Raw genomic sequence first — 19,195 nt, 5'->3', positions numbered from 1 at the left:
TACAGAGACGCTTTGAAAAATTGCTGTCATTGCTCTTTCTTGCAAAAGTTTGTTCCTTTGGTGCCATTTTGACGGAAGTGAAGAGTTGACAACGAACACTTACGTCTCCATTAACTGACTAGGACAAGTTCTTGCAACATCACCATCCAAATAATAGATACTCGATTATTGTCTTACCTGAAAAGAAGAAAAGAAAAGTCTTGTATGAAACATAGGAAATGTCGACATGATAACTTGAATGTTAATTCTACATCAGTACAATTTCAATTACAAGTGCTTGGATAGCTGCATTTTTTTAAATAATATTTTATTTGCATCACAAATACATTTTTCAACTCACCTTTTTATATTTTTAACCACTTTTTCATCTCAAAAGCATCAGATTACAAAAAGTGTTACAGTAAATATGTCAAATAATATTTTAAATAATATTCTATCCAAAACACAAAATGAAAAAAAAAAGTTGAGAAATGCGAAAATGAGATTAACCAACCAAAGAGAAGCGTGCACATACCGCAACCCGACTTTCGAAAGAGACCCTGGGAAATTATTCACTTTCTTAAATATTTTGTAAGATTCTTAATTTAATTGAAGTAATTATTGTTGTCAAGAAATTAGCACCTTCTTTCCTACAACTTCTTATCACTAGCATTTTAGTACTCGAGTGATTTATGATACGACGGCTCGTTCATTTTGTTCCGTGACCGATACGGTAGAAAAATACAAGATAAATACTGACGGGAGCTATTTTTCCCCTTTTATGCAAAGAAATATATATTTTCCTCTCCCATAATAAAATCTTCAAATTAACCAGTAACGCAATGATGGAGGAAGAATGACGTTATCAAACTATACTACTCCCTCGTCAATATTCTAAAGATGCATGGGATAGATTAATTATCCATTCCTATGTAGGTATTTTTTTTTTTTTTGGTTTTTTTTCCCCACAATGACAACATCTATTGTACTCCTACATTAACTAACCTATACCATGGGAAAGGAATCTATAAGCCGACCTATCTCTTGAGAAAGTGAGAATTTTGAGGACAAAATTCATTTTAAGGAGGGGAGGATGTGAGAACCCTGAAAATAGACATATAAATATCAGTGCATATTTTATTTACATTTTAATTCTTTAATAAATTTTAGCACTAAGTCCAATTGTTTTTAAATGAGTACGTAGAAATAAACGTTAGGTGCAAAATAAAAGAATTGTGCTAAACTACTAAACTTCTTAGTTTTGTTACATTAACTTCATATTTCTATGGTAAACTATTTCATTGATCTAATAATTAATTTCTTTGAATTCTAGTATTGTAATTAATTGTTTTGCAATAAAAGTGTAAAGATAATTTCTATGTAATAAATAATATAATTGTGCCAATATTGAATTATTCGGTTTGCTATACTAAATTAATATTTCTTGAGTTGGATTAATTCTATTACTTTAAAATAAATTCTTTGATTTCCGATAACTAGTTTTAATCGTTAATAATGTTAAATGTTAATAGGAATTTCCGCGTTAAGATGAAAACCAATGAATTTTAGATAAATATGATACTAATATACTAAACATACTTAAGGCGTGAAAATTTCGATAATTATAGTCTTATCCTTCTTTGTTTTCACATTAAGTGCGTAAAAATAATTTTTATGTGCAAACTGACACACTTGTATTAAATTATTATTTCACTTGACTTTATATTACTAAATCGATAAATTTCGAGTTAAACTAACTCTATTTCTTGGGAATAAATAATTGGAAATTCTGATAACTAATTTAATCGCTAAATAATGTTAGGAATTACTAGGAACCTTAATATTAAATTGTAATCGATAAATTTTCGATAAAAATGGTTTAAGTATACTAGTGTATAATTAGGCGTTCAAATCACACTTGGGGATAATTTTTGGAATTAAGTTAGAACTAAGGTCTTGAGTGGAGATTAGGAAGAGACGTGAAAAGACTAAAACACCCTCCACACTATCTCAAAACAACCATGCAATTCCAAAACCAAATTGTCGGACAACCTTATGCGCTACCTCTCTATTCGGCCAATCACCAAAGAGCCAACTCTTCCATTTCTGCCAAGCACCACTATTTCATCTTCTCTGCACAAATTCATCCAGACCACAACCACAAACATTTCCTCTCCAGCCTCCACCTCGTGAGTATCGACTGAGAGAAAGAGAGAGGCCGAGCTGCACCATACAACCGAGAGAGGGAGAGCCGAGCTCCTCACTTGTTTCCTTTCTGTCCGCAAACTAGAGAGTGAAGAGAGTGACCTGCTGATTCCTCCGCACTCTATCCGTGAACTGGTGAGGAGGATGGAGAATTAATACCTCCTCTGTTCCGTGAATAAGCTGAGCAAGAGAGGGAGGAACGGTGAGCTGCGTTCTGCACTGCCGAGAGGAGAGAAAATTTGCAGCTACTGGTCGCGCAACTTAAGCCTTAAGCCAAGGTAAAACCTGGTCTTAGATTAGTTAATTATAGGTAGATAATGTTATTTTGAAGTTTGCATGTGAGGGTAATGCGGTTGGAGAATATAAAAATTTGAACTAAGTATTATAAAAGTTAATATAAAAATTTAATCCAAAAATTTTTAACCCCTAACATTTTTTCCATATATAAATTTAAAATTTCATTTTAGAAAGATAAGAAAAGAGGCTCAAATTTATCATAAATTGGTAATGCCGAAAAATGAGCAAGTTAACAAACTAAGAGAAAACAAAATAATAAAATAAAACCAACAAATAATAATAATAATGAAACAAAAGTAGTTAACATCATGACAAAATGAAAATTTTGAAAAAAAAATGGGTGGGGGAAAAGAAGAGATTTAGGGGAAGAGAATTTTAAATGGGTTAATTGGGTTTGATGGGTTACCCAATAATACCCATTTAATAAATAAATGGGTATTATTGGGTAACCCATTTATACCCATATACAAAAATTTAAGATACCCATACCCATCTATTCATGGGCGGGTATGGATAAATTTAGTTAAATGGGTTGATTTGCCACCTCTAGTAGAAATACAACTTTAATGCATGGTTGGTGTGGGCACAAGATTACAACTCTTTTATTTGAATGATCCTTAAACTATATAATTAATCAACTTTTAACTCTCCAACTATTAAATGCATACTTTTGCCTTTCGAACTTCTAAAAGATATACTCTCAACCCTATTGACTAGAGCTACTTTCAAAAACCTCTCTTGAAATTTGTGATAATACCACTTAGCACATTTGAAGATGGGACCATTAATCACTATCACAACATACGTTGCTACGTTAACAGCTTTTAGGCAAAAAATTACGGAACAGAAAATTTTTAGACAAAACATATAAATCTTATATTATAATCAATTTGGTAGAAAATTCAATATATGACAACAAAAAAAGGTGGAATTGAGAGAAAAAAAATATATATATATCTCTCGTTAAATGATTATTATATGAATATTAAAATAATACAAGGTTGAGATCAATATAAAAAGTATGATTTTAGGAGATCTTAATAGTATTTTTGAAACTTTAGAAATGTCAAGTAATATTAACAAAAGTCTCAGGAGAAGATTTTAAAATTATCTTTAGTCAAAAAGATGACAAATATACACTTAATAGTCAGACGGCTAAAAATCTACAAGCTTATTCTTGTTCAACTTTGACAAAAAGAAAAAATAAACGTTCGTGGGCCATCCAGATTTCTTGACCCACTCTTTTTTTTATAGCGTACAACAAATGTGGTGTTGACGTGATGTCTTTCTAATGTCGTCATTTGTGGACCCATTTATTGTGTCCTCTTAATGTCGTCATTTGTGCACCATTTTCTCGACACACAACAAAACCCCCAAACAACAACCGACTCCAGTCTTGGCTTTACTGTATAAAGGGCCTTGACATAATGCCTCCCATATTCACAAGTTTCTAGCTTCATCATCATCTCTTCCTCCGTGTTTCCAATTTTATATATATTTTTTTGCAAATATCTCTCTGGCTGGCAAAATTATGTCAGAAATGAACCTTGAACTTCTGCCGGAAGAATGTATAGTTCAAGTGCTCTCTCGCACATCTCCGCGAGTTGCATGTCAGGCGTCTCTGGTCTCCAATGGGATCCGTGATGCAGCTGAATCTGAAGTTTTGTGGGAGAAATTCTTGCCATCCGATTACCTGGATATTCTTTCAAGATTGGTTTCTCCATTGGAGTTCAAATCAAAAAAGGATCTGTTTCTTAAGCTCTCTCACCCTCTCCTCATTGATGGTGGCAACAAGGTATCATCACCGTTCATCAGTCAAAGCATTAGTGCATATTCAAACCCTCCATTTTTTGTTTTTGTTTTTTTTTTTGACGTTCACGATTGCTTCTTGCTTTTGCTTTTGTTTTCAATCAACTACATCATGTGGGCCAACAATTTTAATACAATTATTAAGCCATAATCGATCATCCGAGATAATATCATCCACTGCTTTTTTCATGTAACAAATGCTTTAATCTTGCTCTTGCATTCATTTTCCGTTTCTTGTTTTCTTTGATCCAAGCTTCTAGTGAGTGTTTGATGAACACGTGTAAAATTAAAATAGGCGTTAATTTTTTGGAAAAGCAAAATAAAATGAATCCAAAAAAGTGTATAAATATAAGGGACAGACAGAAATTTTGATGCGTGGAATTCATATAGTAATAGCTTAGATGAGATTTAGGTATATTAACAAGTGTTTAGCAGGTACTCTTGTTTATCAGAAGTAATTGAGCAAGAATTGATTGAGGAACAATAATACCTTGTATCTAAGTATGTGTGACAGTGTGTGTGTTTATATATATATATATATATATATATATATGTATATATATGTCCTGCACGCTATCCCGGTGGGAACCCTTTATCATGGCCGTTTTCTTTTACCAAAATCTGCACCGTTTACTTGGAAAGAGTCCGCATTCACAGAGAATGGTGATGCTGTTGGATGGTCATTGATGCTGATTTCCTTATCTTGTGACAAATGCAGACGTTTTGGATAGACAAATTTGCGAACAAAAAATGTTACATGTTGAGTGCAAGGGAGCTCTCAATAACGTGGTCCAGTAATCATCTTTACTGGTGCTGGAAACCCTTTCTTCCGTCAAGGTAAATACTTCTTCAGATTCCTAATTAATCAAAGTAGAAAACTCTACACCACACCACTCATTGAAAGCTTCTCCCTTGTATGTATTGTCCTATTTGCATATATGCCGACAACAGATTCCCTGAAGTGGCTGAGCTGATAATGGTAACATGGCTGGATATCACTGGAAAGATCAACACTCGAATGCTGTCACCCAAGACAACATACGCAGCCTACTTGGTGGTTAAACTTGCAAATCGTGCATATGGGCTACATTCATATCCCTTGGAGGTTATCATTGATGCTGGGGACCAGAAATCTTGGGGCATAACTCTTCTCAGGCACAAGAAGTGTAGCATTTGCTTGTTGCGGACACTTGACGAGGTAGTGACACCAGGATTCTGTGAAAGGAATGAAAGAATCCTGCATGAGAGGGAAGATGGATGGATGGAGGTTGAATTGGGTGAGTTTTACAATGATGGAAGTGAAAAGGAGGTGAAAATGTGCCTAAGAGAGGTTGATGGTCAGCACATTAAAGGTGGCCTTATTGTTGAGGGCATAGAACTCAGACCCAAATCATGATAGGATATTCTTGGTGATGGCTGTTTCTTAATCATATGGCCAATAATCCCCTTTTCTATACTCTAATGCAGTAAGTAGTTCAATGTACCCAAAAATGAAAACTAATTTTTTTTTTTTTTTAAAAAAACACCAAAGTTTGTGACGTGTGGAAAACTAGGAATTTTTTTTTTTTTGGGATCATATAAGAAATAGCACAACAACGAAATCGTGGCCGTTACTGTGACGTGTGGTAATTCTTTTTTTTTTTGGGATCATATATTTTGTCCTAGATGAATAGCAGCTCCCCCTCCAGCAACGATTTCAATCGTGGCCAATTACTAGAAGAAAAAGCTTCTGCATAGGTGCAGCGATTCATTCGGATGAAAGATATTTTGGAGAGAAAGAGGACCATAATATTTTCTAAAAGTTCACTTAATTTTTTAAACCAGCATTACAATCCTATCTGTCCTAAAATAAAACGAAGGTCAAGAACAAATGAATCTGAAATTCAACACATGAAGTTAAAAAACAAATGCGTTCGAACTTCAATTAAGACGATTCGCTCATACGTATTTTACAATTAATTTAATTTAGAAATTAATCTTTCGTACAAAAGTATATATCCATTGAATTTGAAAATTAATCTTTCGTGTGAAAATATATACATTATTTGGTCGACAATAAATCTCAATTTCAATTTCAACTTCAAGTTTTGCATTTGTTTACATGCACTTCGCTCCTCCTAATGTTTTATGTCAAAAGATTAATTCTTAATTCAAACAAAATGGAATACAATAACTTATTGCTTGCTACAAATTCCAAACTAAAAATGATATGATTATTCTTGAGCATTTTCCAAATTAACTACTACAGTGTTTTCATCCTGGTAAACACATCAAAATGATAAATGTCAATTCAACCAATGTTATCAAAATGAAATTTGAAAATTTAACCCCCCAAAAAAAAAATCAGATTAGAATGCTCTCACCCCGATATCTTTACTTTGGGCTATTGGGCTTTTCCTAACCAAAAGAGGTTGAGTAAGTAGTTAATAGGTATATAGCCCTGACTAGATTAAAGGGTTGTTCTGATTCAGTCTTTGAATTAATTTTTTTTTATACCAAAGACTCAACCATATCAATCCTTTTCGGTGGACTTTGCCACTTTGAACGACACACCCGCCAAGACTCAACCCTCCTTAGTCCTTTCCTCTTTACTCCTCTCTCTTAAAGAAGTTGCCGGAAATCACAGGTCTCGACGGCGGCGATGATGAGACGAAGAGGTTTTGCTGCTGCTGCTTCTGTTTATATTTCTCAATTTCAGAAAGCATCAGGCACTATTGCTGCTGCTACTGGTGAATTAGCTTTTCATTCTGCTGCTGATGCTACGAAATACCCATTTGAGGGTTTCACAAATGTGATTAATAACGACATAAACAAACTGGAGGATGCTGTGGGATTATACAATGATATGGTCCGCATCAAGCCTCTGCCTTCTGTTATTCAGTTCACTCAACTCCTTGGCCGCATCGTTAAGATGAAGCACTATTCTTCTGCGATTTCCATTTTCAAAGATATGTGGTTTTCGGGCATTCCAGTTAATGAGTACACCCTGACTATCTTGATTAATTCTTACTGCCTCTTGGAACGAGCGGATTTGGGATTTTGTGCGCTGGGGCTTTTCTTCAAGAATGGCATTGTCCCCAATGCGGCTACCTTTAGCACTTTAGTCAGGGGACTTTTTCGACAGCATATGATACCCCAGGGGCAAGAATTGTTCATCAAGATCATTCGTGAAAGGTTGTGTGAACCCAATGGGGTCATGTTTGGAGCCGTGATTAATGGACTCTGCAAGGTGGGGAACACTGGCAAAGCCGTTGAACTTCTCAGAGTTATGGTTAAAGAAGGAAGAGTTAAACCGAACGTCATAATTTACAGCACTGTCATTGACAGCTTGTGCAAGAATAAAATGGTAGATGAAGCTCTTGACCTTTTACATGAGATGGTGGAGCAGGGAATTGCCCCAAATGTTGTTACCTACAATTGTTTGACCCAGGGTCTTTGCAAATTTGGTAGATGGAGAGAAGCTAAAGTATTACTGACAGAGATGAATAATTTTCACGTTGTACGAGATGTTTATACATTTAATATTGTGATTGATGCACTATGTAAGGAAGGAGAGGTAGAAGCTGCAGAAGATGTATTTAAAACCATGATTGAGCAAGGTGAGCGACCAGATTGCGTGACATATGGTGCTTTGATGAATGGATACTGTTTGCAGGGCCGAATGGATGAAGCAAGGAGAGTTTTTGACACCATGGTGGGGAACACTGGCAAAGCCGTTGAACTTCTCAGAGTTATGGTTAAAGAAGGTAGAGTTAAACCGAACGTCATAATTTACAGCACTGTCATTGACAGCTTGTGCAAGAATAAAATGGTAGATGAAGCTCTTAACCTTTTACATGAGATGGTGGAGCAGGGAATTGCCCCAAATGTTGTTACCTACAATTGTTTGATCCAGGGTCTTTGCAATTTTGGTAGATGGAAAGAGGTTACTAAGCTGCTGACTGAGATGAATGATTTTCACATTGTACGAGATGTCTTTACATTTGGTATTGTGATTGATGCACTATGTAAGGAAGGAGAGGTAGAAGCTGCAGAAGATGTATTTCAAACCATGCTTAAGCAAGGTGAGAGACCAAGTTGCGTGACATATGGTGCTTTGATGGATGGATACTGTTTGCAGGGCCGAGTGGACGAAGCAAGAAGAGTTTTTGACACCATGGTTGCTAATGGAGTTGTTCCGAGTGGTGTCAACTATAATATATTGATCAATGGATATTTTAAGAAGATGAGAGCAGATGATGCTGTACATCTTTTTGAAGAAATGCAGTGTAAAGGTTTAACACCTAGCACTGATACATGCAATATAGTCTTGCAGGGATTGTTTAGGGTGGGAAGGTCTGGTGCTGCAAGAAAAGTGTTTGACAAGATGCTAATGACTCCCATAACATCTGACTGCTACACTTACTGTGTGATGTTGGATGGATTATGCAAGGGTGGACACATCGAGGAAGCATTGAATTTGTTGCGTAAGATGGAAGTTGAAAGAGTGGATCTCAGACATTTATGCATGTACAACATCATTCTTCATGGACTGTGTAAAATTGGGAGGCTTGATAGTGCTCGAGATCTTTTCGAGAGCCTATCTCTTATAGGACTGGATCCAGATGTTTCAACATATACTACCATGATACAAGGGCTCTGCTCAAAAGGTTTGCTAAAGGAAGCTAAGGAGTTTCTCGCAAAGATGGAAGAGAATGGTTGCTTGGCAAATAGGATATCATACAATGTTATTGTCCAAGGACTTCTTTTGGGAGGTAAATATGATGATGCACTGGTGTATCTTGAAGAAATGGATAAGAGAGGATCCCCTCTTCATTCACATACCTTTTCCATTTTATTAAATTCAGTTAAAGAGAGTGAAAACGATCCTTCTCTTCTCAAGATAATTCAGAAGTTTGTTCCCAATATGAGGGAATACAGTCATGAATAAAAGGCACAGGTATCTTTTAGTATATTGCAATGATTTATGATCTTCGGATGTCACTCATATTGCCTCTGAATATCATTTTCTGGTAAAGTATATGTTTGAAATATGGAAGTCTGATGTTGTTATATGCAGTGCAATGAGTCAAGGCCTGTGCACAAAAGATTAGCTAAAGGAAGCCAAGGACTTTTGCTAAAGGTGGAAGAGAATGGTGGCTTGGCAGACAGGATCATGTAAAATGTAATTGTCTAAGGACTGCTTTTGGGTGGTAAATATGATGCTACACTGGTGTATCTTGAAGAAATGGAATAGAGAAAATTCCCTCTGCATTCACCTACCATTTCCATTTTATTAAATTCATTAAAAGAGAGTGAAAGTGATCCTTCTCTTCCGAAGATAATTCAGAAGTTTGTTGCGAATATTAAGGAATGAAGTCATGAATAAAAGGAACAGGGTATCTTTTAGTTGATTGCAACCATTTGCGATCCCTGGATGTCATTGATTTCAGGTTAATGCTTTGAAGGTTTATTTAGACTCTCTGGATACATATTTTTGCCATTTGCTTGTCATATCAAAGCTTTTCTTAGTTTGTCCAAAATGCTATTTCTGGTAGGTGGTCACTTTTTCATTGCCGTGGCATTGAGCGTTACACTGGACTTGCGGTTAAGAGGAATGAGTCAGACAAACTCAAAGAATGGAAATGAGCCTTCATTTTCCTGGAGTAGGCTTTGTAGATAGGCATTCATCAGGTAAATGTTTCCTATTCCACCTATCCACCAACGGCGGACTCTTTCGGGATTTCGCCGCACTTCATCTTTCAGATTGATGATATCGTTGTGCATCTCGGATAGTTTCTTTTCCAATTGTTCGTAGAGGTGCAGCGGGTCGGCATTCTGTCTCTCCAGGGACCCAGTACTGTCCGAAGACAGCAAACCCTAGGCTTACAGCAGTCAAGAAAGCCGCCACATTTGCTTTCAACTGATGGATGTGGGCCGCCGTAGGGACTTAATCGTCGACGGACGGAATATTGAGAAATTGTCTGATGTCCAGGAGATTGGGTCTCCGGAGGGAGAGAATGGCGAGCCGTCCCACCTCAGTTCTATCGACGACGATCGACTGAAAGGGATGACTGATGTCAAGGGTATTGCGTCTCCGGGCAGTACTGGGTCCCTGGAGAGACAGAATGCCGACCCGCTGCACCTCTACGAACAATTGGAAAAGAAACTATCCGAGATGCACAACGATATCATCAATCTGAAAGATGAAGTGCGGCGAAATCCCGAAAGAGACCGCCGTCGGTGGATAGGTGGAATAGGAAATGGAATATGCCGTTCAATTGAAGCTGGATTTTTTATTTTAGTTGCGAAAGGTGCAATTGACTTGATGAACGTGATGAAGAATTGCGTCCAAGACTGGAAATCAAAAGGCTATTCTCCAATCCTCTCATCGAAGGTGGAAGGGAAATTTGGAACTTTCAAAATTGGGATTTTCAGGGGTAAACGGTAAACTGTGATGTTTAGCCTACTATTACATTTGTGGTTTAGGTTGCAATGTACAAGAGCCCTGCTTTCTTTAGAGTCATTCTTAAATAAGTTGATTGTGGTTTAGGTTGCAATGTACAAGAGCCCTGCTTTCTTTAGAGTCATTCTTAAATAAGTTGAGTTTTCTTGACTTCTCAGAAGCCTACTTTTTCAAATGTCAAGTATCTTATGCAAATTACAACAGCAAACAAGATTGTTGGATTAAAAAAAAGAAAAATAATAGAGGAGTTTTGGTATCTTGTAGATGGTCTCCAAGTAATGGGTGCCACGGGTTCCAAGCTCGAGAAGGCCCTCGGAGACCAGTTTCCTGAAGGAGAACGCTATTTTGGCCTTGAAAATTTTGGGAATACTTGCTATTGCAACAGTGTCTTGCAGGCGTTATACTTGTGTGTACCATTTAGGGAACAACTTTTTAGAGTATTATGCAAATGGGAAAACTCTAGGGGAAGCAGAAGAAAATCTCTTGACTTGTTTGGCAGAACTGTTCTCGCAGATAAGTTCACAAAAGAAGAAAACAGGTGTCATTGCACCAAAGCGTTTTGTTCAGAGAGTGAGAAAACAAAATGAACTTTTCCGTGGCTACATGCATCAGGATGCCCATGAATTTTTGAACTTCTTGCTCAATGAACTTGTTGATATACTGGAGAAAGAGTCGCAAGCAGCAAAATGTCCACCATCTCAGGAAAGGATTGCTAATGGGCAGAATAATGGTCGGTCAAATGGTGTCAAGGAGCCACTGGTTACCTGGGTACACAAGAATTTTCAGGGAGTACTTACCAATGAGACAAGGTGTCTAAGGTGTGAGACGGTCACAGCAAGGGATGAGACATTCTTTGACTTGAGCCTTGATATTGAACAGAATAGTTCAATCACTAGCTGTCTCAAAAACTTCAGTTCCACAGAAACCTTGAATGCGGAGGATAAGTTTTTCTGTGACAAGTGCAGTAGCCTGCAAGAGGCTCAAAAGAGGATGAAGATTAAAAAGCCACCTCAAATTCTAGTCATCCATCTGAAGCGTTTCAAATACATGGAACAACTTGGTCGATACAAGAAGTTGTCGTATCGCGTAGTGTTCCCTCTACTCTAGAGCTGAAACTGAGCAACACTGTGGAAAACGCCGATTCTGAATACTCTTTGTTTGCTGTTGTCGTTCATGTGGGGAGTGGGCCCAACCATGGGCATTATGTAAGATTTGCACTTTGCAGCCTGCAGGTTCTACTTCCCAAGTTTTAAATTAACATTTTGGAACAAAAAATAGGTCCTGCTGCAAGGGTGTGCATGGAGTGGTGAGAAGATCTTTTCAGTTCCTTGAAACTGAACTTTCAACATGAGCAATTCACAGGTGAATTAGGGAGACATGCAAACAGCAATCTAATTGCATTTAATTTTTTTTTTTTTAATTAGTTTTAATAGAAAATTGGATGGCAACCTGAAGTGAATTGGATCATTTCGTGATCGTAAATGGAAAAAAAAAATGAAAAGAAAAACACACATTTCTTTTTTGGCTCTAAAAGGCTGATCGTGAGGTTGTTTTGTACTCTGAGATTTCTTTCCATGTCCTTTTGTATGGCAAAGCTTCTTCATCTGGAGTTTGCTTGTTATATAGCTTCATTTTAATTGCACCTTCATTCTAGACCCTGCCTTGACAAGATCAAGTCAGCTTCATCAGAAATTTAGTGCCCCATCTATCTGAAGGGTCCATGGATCTGATCCTGCAGGTGTACTCACTGATTGAGATTATCTTTTTTCCTGCTTAATCATCGAACTCCACCATTATCCTTACAATTTTTGGGTTTAGTTATAATTGTTAGTTGATTTTTGCTTGATGAATTGGTGTGACAGATCCACTCTGGAAGGATGAATGTTCACCAGGTGTGAACTTTTGCAGAGCTGGCTCACCAGGGTCTGATCTCTCTATATCTTCGCACGTCTTTATTCTTGGTGTGTTGGTCTGTTTCTAACTGTTGGTTAGATAATGAGAGCTTGTTAGGGTTGTGAGCGTTCGGAAAAAATTTTTTTTTTTTTTTTTTGGGAACATATTCCTTTGATATGTTGTTTGAATTACCTTTTATGTCACGTACATTCCATCTATCTAAAAAAACGGCTGTAATATTATTTTTCAAATGGAGAACATTTGGATACCAAAATATTAGGAGTGAGGAGTTCTATGGTTCTTTCGAGGAACTATTCATTCAGTTTGTATCCCTCAATGAAAAAAGGTCTTATTCCTGCTCTTTTGAAAAAAGAGAAAATCTTTTATTAATCTAACTTTGACAATAGGTCGACGGGAAAATAAACTTTCCATCTGGGAAATGAGAAAAAAGAAAAGAAAAGTAAGCATTTCATCTCGTATTTATTCGTTTGTCAACGAAATTTTATTTAATAATGACATATTGAGAGACTCCACTACAAGGAATCGGTAGAGCTTGTTATATATGGTAATTTTTTTAATATACAAATTAGATTTGAAACTTATTATTTGTAATTGTTGGTTAGAATTTAGAAGTAAAAAATAATTGCTTATCAATTTAACTTGAGGATATAATCTTCGAGAGAGCGGTAAAATCTCCCCGTTCATTTGAACAACACTAACCTATATGATTTTTCCTCAAGTTTTTTTTTTTTTTGTTCTTTTTTAAAAGAACTTTCCAAACTTAGTATTATCAAACAAGAATACGGTAAAAAGGTATTGGGCACACCATGTGAGCAAGAGTGTATTAGATTAATCATCTATCACTAATCACTTGTCACCGATTTTACCAAGTTATCAGTCAATTACCAAGATTTTCATTCAGAAAAGTTAGCAAAGTTTGAAACAATTTTAAGCTAACCCAAAAGGAGAAGTTGTAAAAGGCCAAAAAGAAATCTCATTCCTTAGCGACAGAACGTTAAAAGTGAAAACAAGATGAAAAAGAAAAGAAACTCTTTATTACTACATTTACATGAAGAAGATGAGCATAGTATTATTGGCTTTTGAATTAACCCACCGACCCACCACTCCTTTCCCATTCACATTTTCATCTTGCAGAGAAGCAGCTGTTTTATCTGATTAGCAAATTTGAAGACGAAGACGTAGACGACGGCGACGATGATGAAACGGAGAGCTTTTGCTGCTGTTATTTCTGCTTTTCAATTTGGGAAAGCATCGGGTACTACCGTTGGCGTTTCGCTTGTCTCTCAAAACCGATACAGGAAATCCAAATTAGTTTTCTATTCTTCTGCTGCTGTTACTGATCCTATGAAATACCCACCTGGATATTTGACAAATATGAGTAATAATGAGATCAATAATCTGGAAGATGCTGTGGGATTGTACAATGACATGGTCCGGATGAGGCCTCTGCCTTGTGTTGCTCTCTTCAATCTACTCCTTGACCGCATTGTTAAGATGAACCACTATTCTTCTGCGATTTCAGTTTTCAAAGATATGTGGTTTTTGGGCATTCCAGTTGATGAGTACACCCTGACTATCTTGATTAATTCTTACTGCCTCTTGGAACGAACGGATTTGGGATTTTGTGCGCTGGGGCTTTTCTTCAAGAATGGCATTGCCCCCACTGTGGCCACCTTTGGCACTTTACTCAGGGGACTCTTGCGACAGCACATGATTTCTCAGGCGCAAGAATTGTTCATCAAAATCATTCAAGAAAAGCTGTGTGAATCCAATGTGGTTATATTTGGAACTATAATCAGTGGACTCTGCAAGGCAGGCAGCACTAGTAAAGCCATTGAATTTCTCAGAGTAATGGGTAAAGAAGGAAGAGTTAAACCGAATGCCATAATTTACAACACTATCATTGACAGCTTGTGCAAGGATAAAATGGTAGATAAAGCTTTTGACCTTCTACATGAGATGGTGGAGAAGGGAATTGCCCCAGATGTTGTTACCTACAATTGTTTGATCCAGGGTCTTTGCAATCTTGGTAGATGGAGAGAAGCTAAGGTATTACTGACTCAAATGAAGGATTTTCACATTCATCTAAATGTTATCACCTATAGTATTGTCATTGATGCGCTATGCAAGGAAGGAGAGGTAGAAGCTGCGGAAGATGTATTTCAAACCATGATTGAGCAAGGTGAGCGACCAAATTGCGTGACATATGGAGCTTTGATGGATGGATACTGTTTGCAGGGCCGAATGGATGAAGCAAGGGGAGTTTTTGACACCATGGTTGCCAATGGAGTTGTTCCAAGTGGTGTCAACTATAATATATTGATCAACGGATATTTTAAGAAGACGAGAGTAGATGATGCTCTACATCTTTTTGAAGAAATGCAGTGTAAAGGTTTAACACCTAGCACTGATACATGCAATACAGTCTTGCAGGGATTGTTTAGGGTGGGAAGGTCTGGTGCTGCAAGAAAAGTGTTTGATGAGATGCAAACGACTAACATAATGTCTGACTTCTACACTTACTGTGTGATGTTGGATGGATTATGCAAGGGTGGACACATTGAGGAAGCACTGGATTTGTTCCACAAGGTGGAAGTTGAAAGAGCGGATCTCAGACATGTATGCATGTACAACATCATTCTTCATGGACTGTGTAAAATTGGGAGGCTTGATAGTGCTCGAGATCTTTTCGAGAGCCTATCTCTTAAAGGACTGGATCCAGATGTTTCAACATATACTACCATGATACAAGGGCTCTGCTCAAAAGGTTTGCTAAAGGAAGCTAAGGAGTTTCTCGCAAAGATGGAAGAGAGTGGTTGCTCGGAAGATAGGATCACGTACAATGTTATCGTCCGAGTTTTTCTTTTGGGAGGTAAATATGATGATGCACTGGTGTATCTTGAAGAAATGGATAAGAGAGGATTCCCTCTTCATTCACATACCTTTTCCATTTTATTAAATTCAGTTAAAGAGAGTGAAAACGATCCTTCTCTTCTCAAGATAATTCAGAAGTTTGTTCCCAATATGAGGGAATAAAGTCATGATAAAAGGCACAGGTATCTTTTAGTATAGTGCAATGATTTATGATCTTCGGATGTCACTCATATTGCCTCTGAATATCATTTTCTGGTAAAGTATATGTATGGAATATGGAAGCTGATTTTGTTACATGTAATGCAATGAATCAAGGGCGGTACTCAAAAGATTAGCTAAAGGAAGCTGAGGACTTTTTGTAAAGGTGGAAGAGAATGGTTGCTTGGCAGACATGATCATGTGAAATGTAATTGTCTGAGGACTGCTTTTGGGTGGTAAATATGATGCTACACTGGTGTATCTTGAAGAAATGGAATAGAGAAAATTCCCTCCACATTCACCTACCGTTTCCATTTTATTAAATTCGTTAAAAGAGAGTGAAAGTGATCCTTCTCTTCCGAAGATAATTCAGAAGTTTGTTGCCAATATTAAGGAATGAAGTCATGAATAAAAGGCACAGGGTATCTTCTAGTTGATTGCAACCGTTTGCGATCCCTGGATGTCACACTTATATTGCCCCTGAAACATCATTTTCTGGGAAGTAGGTGTTTCAAATAGGGAAGTCTGGTCTTCTTTTCAATGATTCTCTCATTCTTGTTGAAGATTGTTCACAACAAGCCTTTCAAAAGCTCTCCTGGACACTTCAGCGAAAGTTTGATGTCATTGCTTTTAGGTTAGTGCTTTGAAAGTTTATTTAAACTCTCTTCGTCAGAGTGGATACATGTCTTTGCCGTTTGCTTGTTGTATCAAAACTATTCTGGGTTTGTCCGAAATGCTACTTCTGGTGTCGTACTCATATTGCCTGTCCTGAGTTTTGAAGTGTGATCTTGTGTCTTGTAATTGCATCATCCACGTTCAAGAATATTAACAATCAAGCCTTGTAGTAGCACTTTTGGGCACTTTGTTGGAATCTTAATGTCTGCTGTTTGTAGGTCAATGCTTTCAAGGTCTAATGAGTCTCTCAGTAGCAGTGGATGCATGTTTTTGCTGTCTTCTTATCATATTGTAATTATTCTTGGTTTTGTTCAAAATGCTACTTCTGGTAGGGTACCATTCTTTCATTTCTGTGGCAGCATGCATCGCACTGAACTTGCAGCAAGGGGAATGAATAAGACTCCTTAAAAGGGATGGCATATGAGCCTTCACATTGTTGAATGAGTTTTAGTGGGAAGGCCTTCATCTCGGGTATACGTACGAAAAAGTGCAATGGAGAATCCCCAGGCTCCATGTTGTACTCTGAAGCTCTTCTTGTTGACAAATATACTGGTAAGTGTTCTTCTGTGGGTGTCATGCAGTCAACACGTTGCTACTGCTCTAATTGCCTTTTCGGTAATTCCCTGCTCTTCTCAGACTCTTGTGAGTTGCAACTTTCAGTTAGTAATGGTTCAGCATTAAGTTGTTTTCAAGAATTAGGATTGTTGAACTTGTGCTTATTAGGAGACTCAGCTGCTGGTGTAAAACTACTATACTCATGTTTTTCACTTGTTTGTTGACTTGTTCTTTAAGAATCATCTAAGCTGCTCTGTGTTATCATCCAACCTATGCAGCAATGTAAAAAAAGTATTGGCGGTCAAGTCCAGTGACTTGGCGGTGCTCCTATTCAAATCCATCTTTCTTATCCCTTTCCCCGGGAAAAGAAAAAGTAATGAAAGAGAGTTCAAGAACAAAACCAGATGAAAAAAAAAAGGTGTCATGGGAAAGATTAAATTTCAGTACCATGTTATAAATTATCAATTTGATTTGTTTGAAGAGATTTGATCTAATGGCTAAATTTGAAGCCCGACGAATTAGAGATTTTGGATTTAAATTCTACTGCACTCTCCCTGCTTTTTGAGTCCCACTCCTCCCTTGCCGGGGATTTTTTTTTTTTTTTTTTTCAAAAAAGGTTATCAATTTGATTTGTATGTACTTACTTTTAAAGACACAAAGCATTGGACTAATCGGACCACAGATGTGTCTATTTCTGGACACACATAGCAGTGAAAGTGAATTCTATTGAGTACAATTCAGCAGGAGGCTTTGGCCATTTTCACCAAAGCCCAAGTTTCTTCAATGAAACTTCTGAAAATTGTATGTATGATGCAGGAGAAAGAGATCCTTTCAACGATGAAAGTGCTTGTGAAAAGATAAATGAATCCCACCGGGTATACTCATCCTATTTTCAAGTGGATCCTCATTTCTATACAGGCAAAATGCACTTTGGCAAGAAAAGCCATGTAGTCAGAGGACCTGATGTATGACTAAGAAGTGGGAAATTTTGGCATTCACCAACGAAATGCAGCTTTAACAGGCGGCATGTTATGTATTATAAACAATAATACATTCTGTAATTGAACCTACGTTGTTGCGTTTGGATTGCAATTTTCTAGAGTTTCGTAGAAAATGTACTGTAACGATTTGATATATGTGAGATAAAAAGTTGATTGGGAAATGTATTCACGAAAAACGTAGAGATTTTTTGATAGAAAATCCCTTTCCAAACAAGAAATAGATTTTGAGCCTGAGTTTATAAGGAGATTGACAAACAGCAGTTATGTGAGTGACTATCTGCTTCATCCTGTTTCCGTCTGTAACCATTTGAGGATCGAAAGCCTTTGGTCATTTCCCATTCTAAGCTAGCTTGGCCCTTTTTGTTTAGTTTATATTTCCCAGAGAGACCATAAAACAAAAAGCAATAATAAGCATCAAGTAATATAAGGGAATTGATAATTTGTCCTGGAACCAAACAACAGGTAACCTAACACAACACAAGATAACTGAGTGCCTATTATTAGACAAATGAAAAACTTAAATTTTCTTAAGAGCTTCATCAGATTTCTGCATATCTATGGATAACTCCTGTAAGTGAAGATCATTAAGGTAATTTTTTTCTTATGACTTTTTATATATGAAACACTCCAAAGCTTTTACAATCATTTTGATGAATCTGTCATTAGGACCATAAACGAATTGAAGCAAATCAAATTTTGATGAATCCGTTATTAGGACTATAAACGAATGAAAAGCTTTAAAATTAAGTAAATTTCATTTATGGTGACAATTGTAATTAGACAGATTTAGTGCATTCAAATAATTGATAATAATGATAGCAGTTATGAATTAAAAGTTGGCAATTAAAAAATAAAACACTGCACTATACAAAAAGTTAATATTAAAATTATTAATTAGCCACAATTCTCATTCTAGTTCCATGATCATCAAAAAAACTAATACTAAAACCAAAAATATTGTGGCCATATGACAAAAGTAGACTAGTTGCTTTTGCTTCACACTGGAGTGTGCCAAAAACATGAATAAAAGAAAAGGAAAATAGAAAAACTCCAACTATCTTTATTTATAAAATTTCAATTGTTAGAATGTACAAGCCAAAAAAACTTTACGTGATGGATCATATATTATCAATATTTGATATGTTAGAATTCAAGCTATAAATAAAAAAGTATTTGGTTCATAATTTCAAATTTAATCGTAAGGGATATGCCAACTACATTGGATGTTTTCTATCTCTTTTCA

The 19,195-nt window shown here is 36.7% G+C and overlaps 2 protein-coding genes and 1 pseudogene across 2 annotated transcripts; all 3 read left to right on the top strand.

Moving 5' to 3' along the window:
• Positions 1-3,949: 3,949 nt before the first annotated feature.
• LOC113761209 (F-box protein PP2-B15-like) lies at positions 3,950-5,828 on the top strand. The gene is made up of 3 exons (XM_027304078.1): positions 3,950-4,276; positions 5,009-5,127; positions 5,242-5,828. Exons 1-3 carry the CDS (start codon positions 4,013-4,015, stop codon positions 5,684-5,686), a joined length of 828 nt encoding a protein of 275 aa, XP_027159879.1. The 5' UTR covers positions 3,950-4,012; the 3' UTR covers positions 5,687-5,828.
• A 92-nt stretch (positions 5,829-5,920) lies between these two features.
• On the top strand, positions 5,921-15,685 carry LOC113760253. Its single transcript, XM_027302810.1, has 6 exons — positions 5,921-9,217; positions 9,350-9,447; positions 10,216-10,716; positions 11,131-11,795; positions 12,598-12,704; positions 13,832-15,685. Exons 1-6 carry the CDS (start codon positions 6,932-6,934, stop codon positions 15,683-15,685), a joined length of 5,511 nt encoding a protein of 1,836 aa, XP_027158611.1. The 5' UTR covers positions 5,921-6,931.
• Positions 9,223-12,580, top strand: LOC113761208 (annotated as a pseudogene).
• Positions 15,686-19,195: the final 3,510 nt, after the last annotated feature.

The sequence above is a fragment of the Coffea eugenioides genome, chromosome 2 (assembly GCF_003713205.1).
Source record: "Coffea eugenioides isolate CCC68of chromosome 2, Ceug_1.0, whole genome shotgun sequence".
In the NCBI taxonomy this organism is placed as follows: domain Eukaryota; kingdom Viridiplantae; phylum Streptophyta; class Magnoliopsida; order Gentianales; family Rubiaceae; genus Coffea; species Coffea eugenioides.
The sequence above is the reverse complement of the archived record's forward strand: the minus strand, read 5'-3'. Positions and strand labels throughout refer to the sequence as shown.

Bases quoted from the DNA above. Each gene is read 5' to 3' on its own strand.
- LOC113761209 (XM_027304078.1), top strand. From the start codon at position 4,013: ATGTCAGAAATGAACCTTGAACTTCTGCCGGAAGAATGTATAGTTCAA. The intron at 4,277-5,008 runs GTATCATCACCG...TGACAAATGCAG, and splicing joins TCATTGATGGTGGCAACAAG to ACGTTTTGGATAGACAAATT. The intron at 5,128-5,241 runs GTAAATACTTCT...TGCCGACAACAG, and splicing joins AAACCCTTTCTTCCGTCAAG to ATTCCCTGAAGTGGCTGAGC.
- LOC113760253 (XM_027302810.1), top strand. From the start codon at position 6,932: ATGATGAGACGAAGAGGTTTTGCTGCTGCTGCTTCTGTTTATATTTCT. The intron at 9,448-10,215 runs GTAAAATGTAAT...GGGCCGCCGTAG, and splicing joins GGCTTGGCAGACAGGATCAT to GGACTTAATCGTCGACGGAC. The intron at 12,705-13,831 runs GTCTGTTTCTAA...ACGAAGACGTAG, and splicing joins TCTTTATTCTTGGTGTGTTG to ACGACGGCGACGATGATGAA.